We start from the raw sequence: 19,586 nt of genomic DNA on the forward strand, positions 1-19,586 counted from the left end.
CACCATCAGGATTCTCTCTGCCGATGTTCACACAGTCCATCCATGCAGTCCTATTTACACTCTGTCTCCAGGGGTGGTCCTTTCGTAAGGCAAGGTGAGACCATCACCACAGGCAGCAGATTACTGGGGTGCCAGCAGGACCATGAGGTGCATCTCTTTGGGACCGATCCGACCCTTGCAAGGAGCACATCTCCCCACACGACTAGCAAGAAGCACAAGGAGAAAACGAGGGGGCTGCTGGCAACCTTTCCTCCTCCCTCTGCCACTTTTAAAGCTTAGGTTTGAAAGGGGGTGGCCCCACTTTTGAAAGGGGGCATGGGGCAAGGCAGCTTTGGGTGCCTCAATACCTTGAGCCACCTCTTCTGTCCTCCAAAATAATTATGTACAGCACCAAGAAACCCCATCGATCCCTAGGAAACAGCAAGCCCAGTATTATCTAGCTCAGTATTATCTGCCAAAGTTCTAGCAGAAAAGACAGTCCCCGTCACAAACACAAGCACAGCAGCAGTGCGTGCATGAGCCTTGCTGGACACTTGTCCTTGGTGTTGCGCTTTTTACCTGCAAGGGGATCCTCCCCACTCCCCGCTTTATACATGGGACTCCTGCTTATGCTGTGGCAAAACAACCTATTAGCCCCTTTAGTTCCCATCCCACCAACCTGCTATCTGAAGCGGTACCATTCAAGGACTTCACTAATGCAAGCTATTTCTCTATCTGATTTGGCTGTGAGATGGCCCCCTTTATTTAGCAACAACTGAACCTGTAGGGCAAAAAGCCTGCATGTTGAACCAAAGGCCACTTTTGGATCAAGCAGAATCCTGGCAGAAGGAATTCTTCAAACCGCAGAGATTTATGCAGCTCAAACTATATTGGGTGGTGCTATGGAAGGGGACCATCCCAACCACTTTGGAACCAGCACGAGCCCCACACAACAAGAGCCTCACCCTTGGGGCAGCGGACACAGTCATGCTCCGGGGTCTTTGGGCTTCCTCCGTGGAGAGAGCCGTTCCACTCTGGGCTCCCCCAGCAGGGTCTGCGTCTCGTTTCTCCTTGCGGCGTTGCAAAGTGTTGACCATGGGCTGGTCATAAGGACCTGGCTTAGCCCAATCCTAGGGGGAAATGTCCATTAGCCAAAGTCTATACATATCACACGTACACTGTATATTAGGGCAACAACTGCAAATGCAGGGGGTACCTTTTTATTTTTAAGAGGACACTACAATTTAATTCTGAACGTTTTCTCTGCTTCTATGAATCCACTTCTAGCTTTCCCCTCAAAGCATGGTGCAAAACACACTTTTGCAAACCTCCGAGTTGCATTTTAAGATAATGTCAACCCTGCTGCATGTGCAGCACCAAGCGAGTTTTCCTGTTCAGACAATGGTCTTGCTCCAATACTTCTCTTGAATGCGCCTAACATTCTTGACTTTATCTGCAGTGCCAACGAGACACAGCAAGCAGACGCACATTCCTCTCCCTCCAAGATCGCTAAACCATACGAGGGCAGTCCACATATGTGGCATGTCCCATTTTAAGTGCTTATGTTCCTGGCAGCCACTTAACGCCACCCTGCTTCAGGCAGAAAGGCTGGTGATGAATCCTCAATCCTTCCTTCCAGCGGTGCTTCAACTTGCACTGCACTAAAGCCCTGGCTGCTATGTTTTCTCTCACAAGTTGCAAGGAAGAGAAATATTGGGGGTTTCCCCCAGACTTCTGTAGAGATTGTGACACAATGGACTATGTATGCATCACATTTCAGCTTTCTGTTTCTTAGGGAAGTGTGTCAATGTTCATATCCTCTCCCAGTGAGCAAATGAGACCCAAGCAGTTCTCTGCTGATTCAGTTTCCCTTCAAAGAGCAGAGCAGAGGCTCTCAAACACGGGTCCCCAGAAGGTGTTAGATTACTGTATTTACCCGAATACAAGAGGACTCTGAATTTAAGATGAGTCCCTTTAAAAAAAATAGAGGTTCAATACAGGTTAAGGAGGAGGGCTCTGGATTTAAGATGACCCCCTGATTTGTACCATCAAAGAACTTGGAAAAAAACTAGTCTTGGCTACAGGTAAATACGGTACAGCTCCCACCATTCCCAGCCACAAGGGCTCATGCTTTGAGCCCAACTCTTCAGAAGCTGAGAATTTAAATATGAATGCACAATTTCCGGTACTGTGCATACAGAATAGATTTCAGGATGCTGTTACTCAGGATGCTGCAGCTGTGCTTGGCAACCCAGATCACAGAATGTGACCCTTTCTTCCCATATAAACAGTCCCACCCTTAAGAGGTTTCTGCGCTACATCAGAATGTGTATTCCAATTGTCCTGTTGTGGGAACTGCACATGGTGCTGTTCTCCCCATTGGTGTATGGTCAGTAGTCTGTTCTGCAGGTATTTTCCATCTCTGGTCACTCGGGGGGCAAAGGAGGTTTCTTTCCTTAGGAAAAAATGCAAGCCTGGGGTAGATGAAGAGGCACCTCCCTTTTTTCCTTGGGGCCAGTTCTGTGCTTTGGCAAGAGTAGGAAATTCTTAGTCTGGTCTACTAGTTAGTGTTTTTTCTCAGCAAACCGCACCAAGAAAGATTGGGGGTTGGTGGTACAGAAAAAGAGGTCCTGGGAGGGTTCAGCTTGCCCACAGTCCACACAAAGTTTGGAAGTTGCTCCCAAACTCTGAAAACTTGCAGCTTAGGCACTAGCCAAATTTGGTGGTCTGGTATATCCTTGTGTGCATCACAGTAGGTCTGCTCAAAGTCTGAAGAAGACCAATGCTGAAGTTTCATCTTCAAAGCTAAACAGGACTGGTCTCGCTCTTTATGCCAAGGGTTCTTAAATTTGGGTCCCCAGATGATGTTGGGCTACAACTCCCATCAATCATCCCCACGAATCCAAACTGAATGCCAGAGGCCATGATGAATGATCCATGCATCACGGATGTGAGGCGGTGGGGAGGAGAGGTGGTTCTCCTGCTATTTAATAGGAGGGACAACAGCTGAACTTTAAATCAGCACTATAAAGATGTGCACAGAGAACAGGAAGTGCAGTTGTGCCAGCTTCCTGTCCTCACCTAAAGCCACTCTGAGTCACAGTTATATTTACTGCACCACAAAGTGATAATCTAGAAAGGCTCTAAGAATGTCCTTTATGCAAACAGTTATAGGCAAGATCCCACAAGGCTGCACAGATCAGTCTTGGTTCAAATCTACTTCTTTACGGGAGAATCTATTCCAAACATCTGGAACAGATCTGGAACAGTATGTTCCTCCATATTCAGCGGCCTCCCATCTGCATCAAGGTGGTGATTATAATATTGGCCTACTTTTACAAGACTATGCATTGTAAGAATTACCAAGGTAGCGTATGGGAAGCATCTGAAATGCATTAGGCAAGCTCTAAATACTACTGTTAGTGCTTGGACCAAAAGAAGGGTTCTCAAACTTCGGTCCCCAGATGTTGGACTACAACTCCCATCACCCCCAGCCACAATGGCCAAAGGCAATTGCCCACAAAGCTTTTCTAGAGGTGAAATCCATGAACAGGAAATGGAAGGGCCTGTTCACGGAATGGTTCCTGGGAAAGATAACATGGCGAGGCTGGAGGGAGGCTTAAACATCACGTACTCCTGGTAGCGGCTCCACAAACTAAAGGCAATCCAGGAGCCACTCTCTATTTGGCCTGTGTGAGGAGGAGCCACAGTGTCATAGGAACACAGGAAGCTGCCACATACAGAGTCAGACCCTTGGTCCATCTAGCTCAGTACTGTGGACACTGACCGGCAGCAGCTTCTTCAAGGTGACCGGCAGGAGTCTTTCCCAGCCCTATCTGGAGATGCCAGGGAGGGAACCTTCCATATGCAAGCATGCACACCCATCCAGTGACTGCCTAGCAGCACACGTTCTGGATGTGGCCATTTCCACTGGATTCATCACAGGCCCCAGACGACAATAACGGCAATGTCAGAAGCACCAGAAAGCTGAGGAGGTTTTAACATCATGTCTTCCCAGACTCTCTTCAACAGTCCCACCAACACCATTCTGTATTGTCTTGCACAGTCTACTATAAGTTGTCTGGGGATCTTTTAGACTGAAAGCTAAATTGTGTTTGCTAATACACCAGCTGGTATCTTGGGGAGGTTGGGCAGTATGTTCACTAGCTTTTTAAAAGGAGCACTTTAAAAAGTGCACTTAAAATAAAATAAGCAGATAAGCATTCCTATGTTTAAGTTAGCAAAAGGCTCCTGAAACAAACCAAGTTTAAACCAAGATTGTGGGTTCTGACTTGACACAAGATTGTGGTTAGGGCAAACAAACCCACTTCATACCTTTGGGTTGAGACTGTGGTTTGACTTTCTGAAATAAATCACCTTTTTTTTTTTGACCGGCACAGGTTCAGATATAATAAATCACGATTTCATGTTTCATACAGACATAATAAACCATGATTTCACGTCTGAACTTGCCCTAAGATGCCGGCAATATCTGATCTGCCCTGGTTTCCAGTTTGTTTCTAAACTCAATTCAAGGTGCTGGTTCTTACCTCTAAAGCCCTAAATGGTTTTGGATCTGGATACCTTAAGGGCTTGAAGGCACCAATGTTCCTTCCTATGAACTCTGATCAGTATCAGAGGTCGTGCTTCATGTCCTCCGTACTGACTGAGGTGTGGTGGGCAGTACAAGAAGCAGGGTCTTTTCAGTCCGTCAACAGTGCCAGTGCTTTGGGATTCCTCCCCAGGGAAGCCCATTTGGCCACAAATATTCTGCAAGCTAGTTTCAAACTAGTTTCCCAAGCTAGTTTTCAGGAGACCTTTTGGAGAGGCTATGACTAAGTCCTTTCTGCTGCTGGAATGACACTGACGATACACCTGTTGTCTGTTTTATTCCATTGTTTTAGTGAACATTGCCTGCCTTAAAGTTTCTTCTTGTTAGCTGCTTTGGGCTCTTGAACGGAAGAGAAGAGGGCTAAAAATGTGGTGCAATAAATAATGAAGCAGTCAAAATGTTCATTCATATAGCAACAAACTCCCTTGTTAGATGTTCTCAGTTTGCAAAAAAATAAAATAAAATAAAAAAATCCCCTGCTGTCAGATTGAGAATTCAGAGTGGTATTAAAAGCTAAAGGCAGGGGAGCGGAAATCAACGAAGACTCAAATGAGATTTGAGAAGCAACGTCTTGCAGTTTGGAGCAGGGAGGGGAAGAGATGGAAAGGAGAGAGTGACGGAACGGAAACAAAAGAAACACAAACCTTCCAGCTAGGGATCTTAGATGATGGTAACATGCCTGGCCCAATGGTGTAATAATGAGCGTAGTCTGGAAGGAGGGTGGAGGAGGAAGCCCGGGTCCATGCGTGGGAGACAGACGGGAAATGAGGGAAAGGGCCTGCACCGACTGAGCCTAAGGATGGACCACTTGACAAACTACAGTGATAAAACCCATTAGACAACTGAAAACAAAATACAAAAAAAGAAATTAATATAAATAGGGACAAGATATGGAAAAATACAAGATGAAACCAGGCATGCATTGCTGGAAAGAAAGGGGGGAAAATACCCCACAAGCATTTAATAACTTTTGCACCTCAACCCCGTACAACGCTTCTTCATGCCTTGTTAAATGTTATTCAAATATGCAACATTCAAAAGTGGGGTGGAGGGGAGAGAATCATTTTCAGGGGCTGAACAGCTTTGTGCTGGTGCGCCATGAAGGCACCCGTTTGCAGAGTCTCAGCCAATAATGGTTTATATGCCACAAACATCTCCAATAATAAAGCAAGTGGAAGGAAAGCTCTATGAAACTCTTATGCTCTTGACTATGGGACAACCAGTGAGTTTAATGCAGACCAGATAAATAAGGAGATGCAACCTTTCCAGAGCTGTCAGTATGCCGGGGTTAGTATTTCCACATTCTGCTTGAGTGAGCAGCAGCAGCTCAGCCTCAGAAAATGATATGTTCCAGGAGTAGCATCATGATAGGGGGCAAAGGAAGGAATTGGTAGCTTTGGCAGATGAGAATGGAGCCAATTGCTTGTTCCGACTGTGGCCAGAATTTATGCAAGATTTTACTGCCAATTGTTTGGAATTTACACATGCCAGAGGGCTGCTGGTTCTTAAAGAGCATCTGGGAAAGCATGCCATGAAACCTAAAAAAACCCAGAAGTTTATAGTTCTGGTCTCATCTTTAATAGGAAGCTCACAGCCAATTCAAATGATCTTTGTATGGGCCAATTATTAACACAGCCCTAGAAGCCATCATGAAAGACCTTTTAGGGGAGGGGTTCCCAATACTGGGTCTCCAGATGTTGGACTATAACTCCCAGGATGGGAGTTGTAGTCCAGCAACATCTGGAGACCCAAGGGTGGGAATGCCTGTTTTAGAAGAATGGTGATCAGTCATATGAATGCTCTAACCTGTGTTACAATTCTAACACATCACTGCCTGGTTCACCCACTTCTAGGATGTGGGCAGGCAGTGTTCAAAACATAGCATCAGGGCATTCATAAAACCAGTTACTACACCAGGCTTCATGTAAGCAGTGATACTGCCAACAGATTGGTACAACAAGGCCGGTTCTAGTGCTGTTTGATCCCTGTATTTGTTCGGGTCTTTGGGGCTGGCGGGGAGCATGCAAGGGCTTCCATTCCCACTGGCACACTCTCATCCTCCATTTGTGCTGAGAAAACTATTTCAGTCTGAATGCTACAGAGCTTGGGAGGATCAAAGGATGTGTGTGTCTTAGAGACGCAGCCTTTTTTCACCTTCTCTGTGGAGGCCCAAGCCCCCATGGTGGAACCTGAGCTGACAGAGGTGGGGGAACTGCATTCGCTCACTGACTGGCAGGTTTCAGAGGCTTCTGAGGAGGCCGAGCTGGACGAATTCTGCTGAGTTAAAACATACACATACACACAAACACACACACACACAGGCACCATGACACAGCAAGAAAAAAGGAAAGGGAAAAAAAGACAAGCCAACAAAAAACAACAAAAAACCCACAACAAAGCACAGAGGGACAGACGCACACAGAGGAAGAGGAGGAGGAAGAGAGAAGCAGAGTGTTAGGGGTTAAGGAAAAAATCAACCATTAAACACAGCAGAAAGCCTTCAGTGCTGATCAGTAACAATGCAGGAGGGACGAAAGCAACAGGACTGAGAAGCAGCACCTTGGCTGCCTCAAGCGCTGCAAATGTCTATGATACTGGAAGGCAATTCTCTGATTAAGTCCTGGGGCTAGCCAGACATGAGAACAAGCAAGCACAGACCTCAGAGATACATGCACGCTCCTTCCTCACAACCATTTAGGCATTTCCGATCCTGATGCAGTGGCAAACCGCTGTTTGTCCAAGCCTGGCAAGATACGACTTGTGCAAACCACAGTTTGATATTGGTTTGCAGGCAAACTACGGTTTGTTCCAACATCAGGATCAGCCTCCAAAGGGGAGGGGAGGATGGAATGTGCGAATGCAAGGTGCATGCCTGCTTGTTCTCCTAGTGCTAAACCATGATTTATCATTAAATCAGAACAGCCATTTCAGCGTGGGCCCCTCGTACTGTTGAGTACCGCACTCTCAGAACTGCATCAATCGACTGTTATGGAAAAGCTCCGTGCTTGAGTTATGGTCTCAGTTGCAACACCACTTTAAGTGGGCCTTCCTCTGAGGTTACCGGACACAAAAACTATGCAAGAATACACATGGAAATGCCAGATGCTGCAACTGGAACGCACATGGATGGCGTTACAAAAGCACCCCGAGCAAGCTACCAGTTTCTTGGCAGCTGCTGCATGTTGGTTTTCCTTGGATAAGCAGTGACTTACTGCTGTTTTGATGCAACCTTTTCCACATGTATTCTTTCATAGGGAGTAGTCCAAAATCCTTCCACTGTTTATGTCGACAGAGGTCCTAGAAGGAACTTGAGCATGCAATTGCAAGATTAGGACTTCTGGTTCATCCATTGGGAAACCATCCCAAGCCTCACTGTACGACCCATTTTCTAAATGCTGTCAAGACATCCTGAAAGTTGTGGGACTCTACAATAAATCAACAAGTCACAACTCTTATTGCAGGATGCCGGGGGCAGAAATCTCTGAAAGGCAGAATTCTTCACTCATTACCTCACATCAACCTATGCTGCATTTCCCTGGGCTCTAAATGGGTCTACATGTCACCTTAAGTGGTGCAGCGGGGAAATACTTGACTAACAAGCAGAAGGTTGCCGGTTCAAATCCCCACTGGTACTATATCGGGCAGCAGCGATCTAGGAAGATGCTGAAAGGCATCATCTCATACTGCGTGGGAGGAGGCAATAGTAAACCCCTCCTGTATTCTACCAAAGAAAACCACAGAGCTCTGTGGTCACCAGGAGTCAAAATCGACTTGACAGCACATTTTACCTTTATCACTTTAAATTGTTCCACATAACAGGATTACAGTGGGCTACGAGCAGAGACCATCCACCATATACAGTAAGAGGTGCAGGCAGGTATGGAACAACTCAGCAAAAGGGATATATAATCCACTTTGCTGTATATATACTGGGCAAACTTAGATATTACCTGCATAATTTGTTGCAACTTATACTTTATTTGCATAATTTATTCTAAATACAGAATTTGGAGTTTCTTGGCCCAGAGTCTGGTCTCTCTTTTTTGTGCCCATGGCTGGATTTGTACAGGATGGATCAATGAAGCTGCTATATCCTGAGTCAGAACATGGGTCCTCAGTCCAACATTATCTACTCTAGTTGGCACCAGCTCTTTGAGGTCTCTGGCAGAAGATTTCCCACCCATTACCAGAGATCATTTTGAATAGAGATGCAGGGAACTGAACTTATTTATTGATTTGATTTTGATTTGATTGGGACTTAGGACCTTTCCCACCCCAAACATGTGCTCTACCACTCAGCTATGGCTCCAGCTTGCCAGCGGCCGCGGGATGAGCTCCACCAGCAGCGCCCCCCCCCCTTAATGTGAGTGTGCATCACCGCGTGATGGCCACACCCCTGTGTATGACATCATTCACAAGGGGGCATGGCCACCAGCAGCAAGATGGGTGAAAGGCCCGTTTGCTTGCTGCACTTGGCGCCTTGTTTGTGGGGAGCAAACTCCAATGGTGCATTAAAGAGGTGTTGAGTGCAGCACACCTGGAGCAGGGAGGGACAAGTGCTGGCAGCCCCACGAGGTGTGGGGGGGACCTCCACTATTTCATAGGGGGAAGCTCGATTCCTGCTCAAGGTTAATCAAGCTACTTTGGTTCACAGCCTAGGTTTTCCAAAATGACAGACCTAGAGCTGTGTGGATTTATACATCTGGTGAGGTCTAGCCTTAGAAAGCTTGCCCTCCCCGACAATGCATAGAGAACCTCTTGTATGGACTGGGGGCAACCCTGTCCTTGCAATTCAGATGCTGCAGGGAAAGGGCAGGCAAATCCGACAAGCAGATCCTCCTCTAATGTTCACACAAGTGGCCCCAATTCACACTGTACACCCGTGCTATATGTGGCATGCTCAAACCTCCCACTTGTGTCCCAACACCTATAAACCCTGCACACCAGGGTGCATATGAAGCTACCTTACACAGAATTCAACCAGGGATCCCACCCAGCTCAGTACTTCCTACTCTGACTGGCAGCAGCTCTCCCGTCCCTTCGGCAGCGGGGCTTCCCATCTGCTTCCTGATCCTTCTGGCTGGAGATTGAACTTGGGGACTCCTGCACGCCACCCACGTGGTCCACCTCCGAGCCGGGGCCTCTCCTCATGTCTATGGCTACGTTGCAGTCTGAACTGTAGAATGGCTTGTTCATTTTTCAATGTATGCATAAAGACAGGCAAACCGACAAAACTGCCTTCTGTTATAAAACTGCTCTTCCTCTAGTGACAGGTCTCTGCATTGTCAGCAGCATGGGGCTATCTTGATATGCATTGACTGAAGAAACCAACTCCATGCTGTGTTACATGCGTAGTTTGAGCCCTGGGTGTTTGTTGTAACTAGCAGCTCCAGAGGAGCAATTCCAAGGGTAACGGAATCAGGCGTGTCACCACGTTTTCCATGACTGTAGCCATAAACATAAGCCAGTTTTCAAAGTGACACACACAAAAACACTGGGTATGTATGAGACGGGATGCATCAGTACAGAGTACCAGCACCTTGTCCTGCAAGATCGCAGCGGTGGGGAGGTGCTCCCCCCCACCCCCGCCCCGGTGCTTTCAGAGCTTGGCCACGCTTGCCGTGTGTTGCATACAAGGAGGTGTGGCCAAGCACTGAAAGCAACCAATGCCGCGCTTGAAAACTCACTCCCCACCAGGGAAGAGCAGCGAGAGGGAGGGTTGTGCTTTCATGCCCTGCAGGATACGGACCCAGACAGGGAGTGGGTTTCCGAGCATTGCGCCTGGCGTTTTCGGGGCTTGGCTACACCCGCTGTGCATGTGGCGCACAGCTGCTAAGATGGCCAACGCCGCACTTGGAGACTCGCCCCCTGCCGGGGATCACAGCAAGAGCGAGGGCTTTGTGTTTATTCTCTGCAAGGACCGAATGAAGGCAAAACCCGCCCCGCCACTGCTATCCCAAGCGGGGTGTGGGTTTATGAATGCCACACTGGGCACCACACAGGAGGTGTGGCCAGGCTCCAAAAACACCCTTGCAGCACTAAGATAAGAGTACCAGCACCTTTTAAAAAAACAAACACAAAAAGAGCATTGTACATACCGACTGGCAAGAGAACACCTTTTGCTAGAAGGCCATATTTTACAAAGCCCTTTAATATTATAGTGTCTGAAATGTGCAAAATATGCCCATAACAGAATCAAAACTTTACAGACGTATTTTGTATATTTCAAATACTATAATATTTAAGGGTTTTGTACAAATATGGCCTTATTGTAGGATATGTATGTCAACTTGATAATTTGCTTATAGCTACAGTCATTAAAAAAAAAAAGTGGAAACATGCCTGATTCCACTGCCCTTGGAATTGCCCCTCTGTGGCTGACAGTTACAACACATACCCAGGGCTAAAACTACACATGTAACATAGCAAGCAGTTTGTCTAGGACGCGTTACCTTTGGAACTGCCCAAAGGCTTCTGGTCTGGATCAGAACCACATTGTGTGGGGAGGGAGGCCATCCACCATGGCCCCAATCTGAACTGTTCTCATTCCATCTCCCTGCACAGCTATTTCCCCAAGAAAAGAAGCTCTCACTGGTGCCAATAGAAGCATCTGTCTTGGAGCAAATATCGCCTATGTGGAGCCAGAGTGGGGCAGGGGTGAATAATCCAGATCAGGACCATGGTGGAAGCAAAGGGCTAAAAACCCCTCCCCTCCATGGTTCTGATCAAGATCAGGGAGCAATGAAGCTGCTGTTTACAAAACAAATTAAGAAAAAGCTTCCAAGCCCAGGAACTATGCACTCAATGCAGGCCTGCACAACTTCATCCCTCCAGCTGCTGTTGGACTACAACTCCCATCATCCCCAGACACAGTGGCCACTAATCAGGGATGACAGGAGTTGCTGGCCAAAGTTGTGCACACCCTGATTTAATGTATCATAGTATGTCATTTGGGTGTTACAAGTAGCTCTTCTTTCACCCGACTTCCTACAACTCTATGACATGAAGAACAGCTGCAAATGGTCATTGCATTCTTCCGTCCCTCAGCAACAGAGAACAAAACTCACACAATGGGGTGTCAACACACACAACAAACAGATATCATGAAAAGCATCAGCAGCCAATGGGGAGGTTGCTTTCATCGATGGCATTACTGTTAGGCACCACATTCTGCTTTCAAAGACAACATGTGGCATTCTGCAGACATTTCGCTCTCGCATCGCCCTTGGAGCATGATACCAAGGCGAGAGCCTGTCAGAGGGTTACAACACAAGAGGCAATACACATTAAGCAGTTTTTTTGAGAAGTTTGCCAGCACACCGCATGTGTTACTTGGGACTTCCTGGAAGCAACAAGACATGCGAGCAAAAACTATGTTTCTAGATCATATCCATGCTTAAATTATCCCCAGGATTTCTATTGTTTTAATAGATGAGCAGTGAACATCTTCTGCTCATCAGTTCAAGAGTTAGGATAAACCATTTCCGGATATTCTCTACATCAAGGGTTCCCAGCTCTAAGCCCCCAGATGCTGTTCGGACTACAACTCCCATCATCCCCAAGGCAGGGTGACTGGGGATGATAGGAGTAGTAGTGTGATGACATGCCAGCACCCAAAATTGGGAATCCTTGATGTAAGCCACGAACAGTGCCAAAACAGAGAACTATTGCCACATTCAGACATTATGCTGTACGAGTGTACAGATGTCGGCACACTCGTACATGTGTTTGTGTGAATGTCTGTACCCGTGGTCATTTAAAAAGTGAACCTGGATACAAGCCCTTCAAACGCGTGGTACAGATAGGAAGTGTACTTCTGTACCTGTGTTCAACGCAACACGCAAATGACTATACCTGTGTACACTGTACACTTGTTGTATGATTGTTGAACTTAGTATGTGAGTAGGGCTTTGTGCCTTTTCTTTTTTCCTAAAGCAGCTAGAGAGTCAACTTGGACCAGGACTTCAGTCCAAGCAGGTGGTCTAACCCTTCTCTCCCATGTCAGAGCCCCACTCCAAATTGCCTCGTGGCTGCTTCTTGAAAGAGAAAGGCATATCATGTCTACCTTGGCCCCAAGATACTTAATGTAGCCCACCGGATCAGAAAACACCTGCAGTCTATCAAAAGAGTAATGCAACAGAGAATAAAAACTATACTTTGAGCAACAGGCCTCCATGGCTCCGAAGATAGTTTCCTTTCTCCAATTGCATTTTCTTTATGAAGCGTTAGCAGAGAAGCCAAGGATGTGCCATGCTAACAGAACTTTCCCCTGGACGTACCTGATTGGGCGCTTCTGGCGGCATCGGGGACGGAGACTTGGACTGAAAAGCATCCTGGGACATGAATCCAGAGTCGTGCGAGGACACGCTGGAAAGCCTCATCGGTGCCTGCTGAGGCAGATTGGAGCTGCGGTAGCGATAGTGTGAACTGGGTGAGTGAGAGTGCGAGCCACTTGACCGGGAGTCACTACTGTTAACACTGTTCAGACTGCTGTGAGATACAAAAGGAAGAGAGATGGGGGCAAAGGGAGGGGAAGGGGAGAAACAAAAATGGGGAGGGGTTGAGGAGAGACCAGCACAGTACAATTAACATTCCATGGTTCTCCAGCAAGGCATGCAGCACAAACCATAAACGGCGGAAGAAACTCATAGAGTTGTAAGTCGTTGCAGTATCCTTCAAACCAGATGGAAAATGGTGTTCCACAGCACAGTGGAGGCCTAGAATTCTACACTAACTCAGGCTTGCATGTGTTTAGTGGTCTGTGACAAATAAGGACTGCCTCTATTTATTTTTACATTTGTATTCTGCTCTTCCTCCAAGGAGCCCAGAACAGTGTACGTGGTTATTTTTATCCTCATGACAACCCAAAGGTAGGTTAGGCTGAGAGTTAAGTGACTGGCCCTGGGTCACCCAGTGAGTTTCATGGCTGAATGGGGATTTGAACTCAGGTCTCCCTGGTCCTAATTCAGCACTACACTATGCTGGCCACTACATCATACCAGGTGGGCAAGTGCTAAATAGGAAGTTGCCTTATACAGAGTTAGACTATTGGTCCATCTAGCACAGTATTGTTTACTCTGACTGGCAGCGGTTTTCCAGGGATCTTTGAGAACATAAGAACAGCCCTGCTGGATTAGGTCGAAGGCCTATCTAGTCCAGTATCCTGTTCCACACAGTGGCCCACCAGATGCCTCTGGGGAGTCCACTGGCAAGAGGTACGTGCATGCCCTCTCTCCTGCTGTTGCTCCTCTGCAACTGGTATTGAGAGGGATCTTGCCTCTGAGGCTGGAAGTGGCTGATAGTTTGTTTGAAGTGACCAACATGGTCTATCAGTGGCTACTACAGTAGTCTGGCTGATATCCACCAGACTAGAAGCCATTGACAGACTATGTTCTTATGTTTGAAGGCTAGTTAATTGTTGCCAACTTATTTGCAATACAGCATTAAATTATAGCAGAAGTCCACTCTTCCCTGTTGAGCCTGGCCAAAGACATTTAGGAAAATCCAAATGGCACCCAGGCAAGTGCTAACATAGGCAGCTCAATCCATCTGTAAGTTCTGGGCAAGTCACAGTGAAACAAATGGGGGCTGTGCAAAAGCACCACTGCATTCTTTTGTAGCTCCCACCATTCAATGGGGACTGCACAAGAGAACTTCCTTGCAGATCATGCCCCACTGATCAGTTCTGTCTGTCTCGTTCTAGTGGTGGTAGCAGTGCCCTAAATCTACCTCCTGAGGTAGCTACCTCAACTTCGTCTCATGACACACATTAAGTCATGTGTACATATATGTGCTTGCTTCAGTGTGCATTCAGTTTATGAGTGAACCTGGGTACTGGTCCACTCAAATGCAAGGCACAAATGTGGATTCCTGCAGGTATGTTGAACATAATGTGTGAATAACCATACATCCATATATGTGAGAACAACCCTTGAGCCTATCATCAGAAAAGGTGCCCTTCCGTGAGCTGAATCGAAGTTCCTAGCAAACTTTTAAACGCTTACAAGTAGTGCAGGTGGGGAAGAGGTTGCAAAGGCGTTTCCTGGAGATCAGAAAGGGCTGGACTACATTGAGATCCTGCTACTTACAGATCAGTGTTCTTCACTGTAAGCAGAGGCGCTCTAGCCCCTGGACTTCTGGGCCAAAGTCCAGGGCCTCCACAGCCCCAGGGGGACCCCCAAATCCTCTTTAGTTTGTCCCGGGTGGTGTGGTCACCTGACCGAGCATGATGGTGCTTAATTGGTAGGGGAGGGGGGCCTCCAAAGGCCTTTAGGTCTAGGCTCCCAAATTACCTAGTTGCACCTCTGTCTGTAAGGCCTGTGGGCCAGTGGTGGCCCCCATCAACCCTAAGTGTGCCCCCCCGCACCATCTTTGAAGGCCTGGAGTGCTGGGACATGCAGTCCTTCCTGGCCCTTTCCCCACAGGACTTTTAAGAGAGGGCACCGTCTCTCTTCAAGGGCCCTCCCAGTACTGAGAAAAGTGCAGATCTGTGCAGGAATCAGCACAGAGGAAAATGCTTCTCACACTGAAGGGTCTTTATTTTAATTTTATTTTTTGGCCCCCGCTTAAATAGTGGAGATCCATGACTTACATATCAAGCAGAGGAAATAGGGACACAACTAGATGGAACAGCTGGACATCTGTGACTGATGTGCCTATGAGTTTTGGGTTCCTTCCATCTTTAGAAGGGCAGCTGACTGGAGTCAGGGATGGAGCCACCATTGAGAGAGACCAAAGAACCCACGCCACTGCCTTGCGCCCCAGACACGCCCCCCACACCTGACATCAGATGCAGGGGTGTGGTTTAGCTCCCAAGTGGGGCCGCGCAGCCCCGTTTGGGAGCCAAATCGGCCAGCACTGCATTCGCAGCACGGCTAGAGCAACTCTCCTTGCCTGGCCAATTTAGCTCCCACATCTGACACAGGAGACATGACTAAATGCTCCCTGTGTCTGATGTCAGGTGCAGGGGACGGGGCTAGGGAGCCGTGGCGGAACCCAGGCTGCCGCTGGCCTCCCTCCCCTCCTGACTGGAGTAGGGTTGGCAAATCTGAACAGAGCATGTATATCCTGAATTTACCATTTAAAACAAGCACATGAGAGCCAATCATGGATCTCCTTCCATCTTGCCTAGTTTGGAACTAGGACCACTACTAGGAATGGATGGCCGGCCATTTTCCTTTTGCGGATACTGCATTGTTAAAAGCCTGCACTTACTGCTGTCAATATACGTATCTATAGATCTCCTTTCTATAGATACTATACATATGCATGCACAGACAGCCGTGTGCATGGGGAAATGCAAAGACAATCCTGGTCTACCATGCGGTAGGGAGCTTCAGCTCTCCACGTGATTTGGAAGGCAAACAATAAAAGAAGAAAGAAGAAGGTGGTAAGAGCATCAGAGGCTAGAAAGAAACACGAGAGCAGAAAGGTCTTCCTTTTGTTGGAGAAAAGGAGAGAACTGGACACCAGTGTGCCTGGGAGGGAGCAGGGAGGGGAAGGTGCATGCGGCCAAACTGTTTCAGCTGAGAGAAAACAGTTTCGTGGAGGAGATAGAAAAGGTATCTGAGTATTCCAACACACGCAAAAATAAAACTTGTTTTTAAACTGGATTAGGACAGTGCTGAACAGTTAAGAGTGATTGCATTTACAGCAGAGAGTTTCATTCAAATAGGTTGAAAGAGAAACTGATGCATTCAGATAATTTAATTAACTGACACATTAAAGCCGCTATATGATAGTTTTAACACAACATTATAAATATCACCAAGTATTCAGGTTAATGAAACAATGGCAAGAAGTGTCCCCTCTAACAGGGATTCCCAGATGTTGCTGACTAAAGTAATGTTGTGCCGTTGAGTCGGTGTCAACTCCTAGCGACCACAGAGCCCTGTGGTTTTCTTTGGTAGAATACAGGAGGGGTAGATGCCTTTCAGCATCTTCCTATATCGTTGCTGCCCAATATAGGTGTTTCCCATAGTCTGGGAAACATACCAGCGGGGATTCGAACCAGCAACCTCTTGACTACAACTCCCATAATCCCCAAGCAAAAGCCATTGCAGCTGGGGATTCTGGGAATTGTAGCCAACAAAATCCGGGAATCCCTGTTAGAGGGAACACTGGTGGCAAGGAACATCATAGGTTGATTCAGTAATGGGATGGGTAATTAATTCAATTGCAAGTTTCCTGTAGTTTTCTCAGGCTGTTTCATAACCTTCAGCTAATATTCCTATAATCATACACTCACAAGGAAAAGAACACTGTCAGCAGCAAATTATACAAAAATATACGCATCCTCGAGACTCCACAATCTTAAGCACAGCTTAATGAACACAAAACAACCTCTATATCTGCCTTGTATCTGGTCCAGCTAGCTCAGGATTGTCTATACCGACTGGCAGAGGCTCTCCAAGATTTCAGACCGGAGTCTTTCTCAGTCCTACCTGGAGATGCCAGAGACTGAACCTGGGACCTCCTGCATGCAAAGCACATGCAATACCACTGAGCTACAGCCCCTGGTACGTAGCTTGGCTAAAACTAGGCCAGTGTTGACTTGGATGGGAGGCTGCCATAAGCCCTATGTAAGCCACTCTAAACTTTCTAAAGAGAAAAGGCGCAAGGGTAAGAAAATAATTTTAAAAGCTTAACAACAAATATTAGTTTTTAAAAGCTTATTCAATGTGTTTAGAATTAGAGAGTTGGTTCCTGCATAATCAGAGCATGAGACATCTGCTTACCTGCAGACACTAGATTTTCTGGACATGGTGGTACTGGGAGAAGATGGAGGAGTCTGATAGGACCACCCATAATCGGAACCTTTCAAATCGAGAATTACCTGGAGAGACAGGAAACAGCCACGCAGGGCATTTTCATCAGTGACGGGTCAATGCTGGTCTGAAGGCAGCTGCTGCTTGCTTTCCCAGTCCTACCCCTTGCCAGATTCCATATCCTGCCAGTGTCTCAAGCACATTTTTCTACCCTTATAAATGAAAGGCTGTTATTCCAAGTGAAACACCTTCCATTCTTCAGTCTGGAATGGGTCACTTTGGAATGCTCTCCACGTGAGATACAAAGCAGGCAAACACCCTTTCTAGATCAACCATAGTCTAGTCAAAGGAGCCTTTTCTTCTTATGTGCAGATGCAAAAAATGCAAACACTAACTGAAGTCCTCAAATGCCTTTGTAACGCTTATTTAAAAAACCAATTAAGTCTAACATCTGGTCTACCCAAGCAGCAGAATGAGACAGAAGAATCCTGAGGTGGCAGAACGGACTGTATCATTTTAGAATGTGAAGGTGTGAAGAGAATCATGTTTTTGGATGCACTCTGAGATATCCCTCCTCGCTTTCCTCTCCCGCCCCACCCTCTCCACGTCAGAAAGCTAGTACAGGAGGCTGTTAAGTATAATGGGTTCATTTCTCACACTTTTGCCATTTGCAGACAACCACCGTGTATAACCTCACGGCAATTGAATCTGTTGTTTCAGTCATTCATGGATCTTCTAGCTAGGAAAACCCCTTTAAACTACGCCAGCTGAACTGGTATACATTAATGAATCTGGAGCAGCCCACACACCAGCTGAAAAGCAATGTGCAGCCTGCTCCATGAGATTCAAAGCATAAATAGCCACTCTCGCACGCCAGCTGAGAAGTGGCACGAGAGTGTATATTTAAACTTTAAACCATCCAGAGCAGGCTGTGTTCTTCTCAGCTGACACGTGGGCTGTTTCAGGGTGTGGGTTGTTCAAGTTTAAATGTCTACTCTCACTTGCTTATCAGCTGAACGCGAGAGTGGATTTTTACACTTTAAACCGCCCCCGCCCAGAAGCAGCCTGCGCACTTTTCAGGGAAGGTTTAAAGTGTCAAACTCCAACCCTGCACCAGCCGAGAAGCGAAGTAACTGAGTAAAAGACTAATCTCTCTCTTTCTCGAAGCCCTCTTTAGCAGAGCACTGTAGAATCCACCCCTTTTCAAAACACAACTAGTCGCATTCGAGGTCCTGCCAGTAATTCTCCAGTGCGGTCTGTCAAAACTGAATGAAGTCACACCTAAATTAAGACTAGGAGTGTGCACGGTTCGCTCCGGGCACAATGTAAAAGACCGCCGGACCAGTTCGGAGGTCCGGGAGGGCGGGGGCATGTAACTTTAAGGGGGGGGTAAGTACTCCCCCACCCGCCGCTCTTCCCCCTCCGGCGCTGGTGCGTTTTAAAATCTTCCTGGGGCAGCAGAGTTCCTCCCTGCCGCCCCTGCCCCCGTCGTTGTCATCCAAAGCCTTCAAAGGAGTAAAGCTAGCGGCGCGCGTGCTCGTCTCCGCCGCTGGCGTGCGCGCGCCATGATGTATGCGGTGCGCGTGCGCCAGCAGCAGAGACGAGCATGCGCACCGCTAGCTTTACTCCTTTGAAGGCTTTGGATGACAACGACGGGGGCAGGGGCGGCAGGGAGGAACTCTGCTGCCCCAGGAAGATTTTAAAACACACCAGCACCGGAGGGGGAAGAGCGGCGGCGGGGGGGGGGGGTAAGCACTACCCCCCCTTAAAGTTACATGCCCCCCAGTGCCGGACCACGCCTCCGTGGTTCCGTGCACATCCCTAATTAAGACCAAGGGCATTGTCTGCTGGGAAGCTCTCCTGCACAAGCCTCACTCAAATGGCATGCTCTTGCATAGTTGCCATTTATTTCAATGAGGTTTGCGCAAGAGAATGCATTTGGGGACTCGGTAGTCACAGTAAATGGGAGAGACTCCTCTTTCCAAAGGCAGTCATACTAACCTGCTCACTTGAAGCTGGCAGCTTGTGAGGGTCCATAGTGAGGCTTTTCAGATCTTCTGATATGGTCTGTAGGTGGGTTATTTCTCCTAGCATTGATATTTCTTCTTCCTGGAAGATTTTTCCCCACAAGTCCAGAAAATTAGTATTGCCAACATTACTGATCTGTATTTACACAGACAATTATGTTCTCAAAGTTAACATTCTAGCTGTGTCCGTTTTCTATGAAT

The 19,586-nt window shown here is 47.3% G+C and overlaps 1 protein-coding gene across 18 annotated transcripts in view; it reads right to left on the bottom strand.

Annotated features, from left to right (window-relative positions):
- Positions 1–19,586, bottom strand: part of MTSS1 (MTSS I-BAR domain containing 1) — a 184,612-nt gene that overhangs the window by 5,977 nt on the left and 159,049 nt on the right. For 6 of the 18 annotated variants that reach the window (XM_053244858.1, XM_053244849.1, XM_053244851.1 and 3 more), the window contains 6 exons: positions 19,360–19,467; positions 17,329–17,426; positions 12,871–13,081; positions 6,746–6,865; positions 5,236–5,433; positions 945–1,109 (listed from right to left, as the gene is read on the bottom strand). In XM_053244858.1, coding sequence (XP_053100833.1) covers positions 945–1,109; positions 5,236–5,433; positions 6,746–6,865; positions 12,871–13,081; positions 17,329–17,426; positions 19,360–19,467 — 900 coding nt within the window. The remainder of the gene's footprint in view (positions 1–944; positions 1,110–5,235; positions 5,434–6,745; positions 6,866–12,870; positions 13,082–17,328; positions 17,427–19,359; positions 19,468–19,586) is intronic. The other 12 variants (XM_053244862.1, XM_053244860.1, XM_053244855.1 and 9 more) reach the window with 8 other exon arrangements.

The sequence above is a fragment of the Hemicordylus capensis genome, chromosome 4, assembly GCF_027244095.1.
Source record: "Hemicordylus capensis ecotype Gifberg chromosome 4, rHemCap1.1.pri, whole genome shotgun sequence".
Classification (NCBI taxonomy): Eukaryota; Metazoa; Chordata; class Lepidosauria; order Squamata; family Cordylidae; genus Hemicordylus; species Hemicordylus capensis.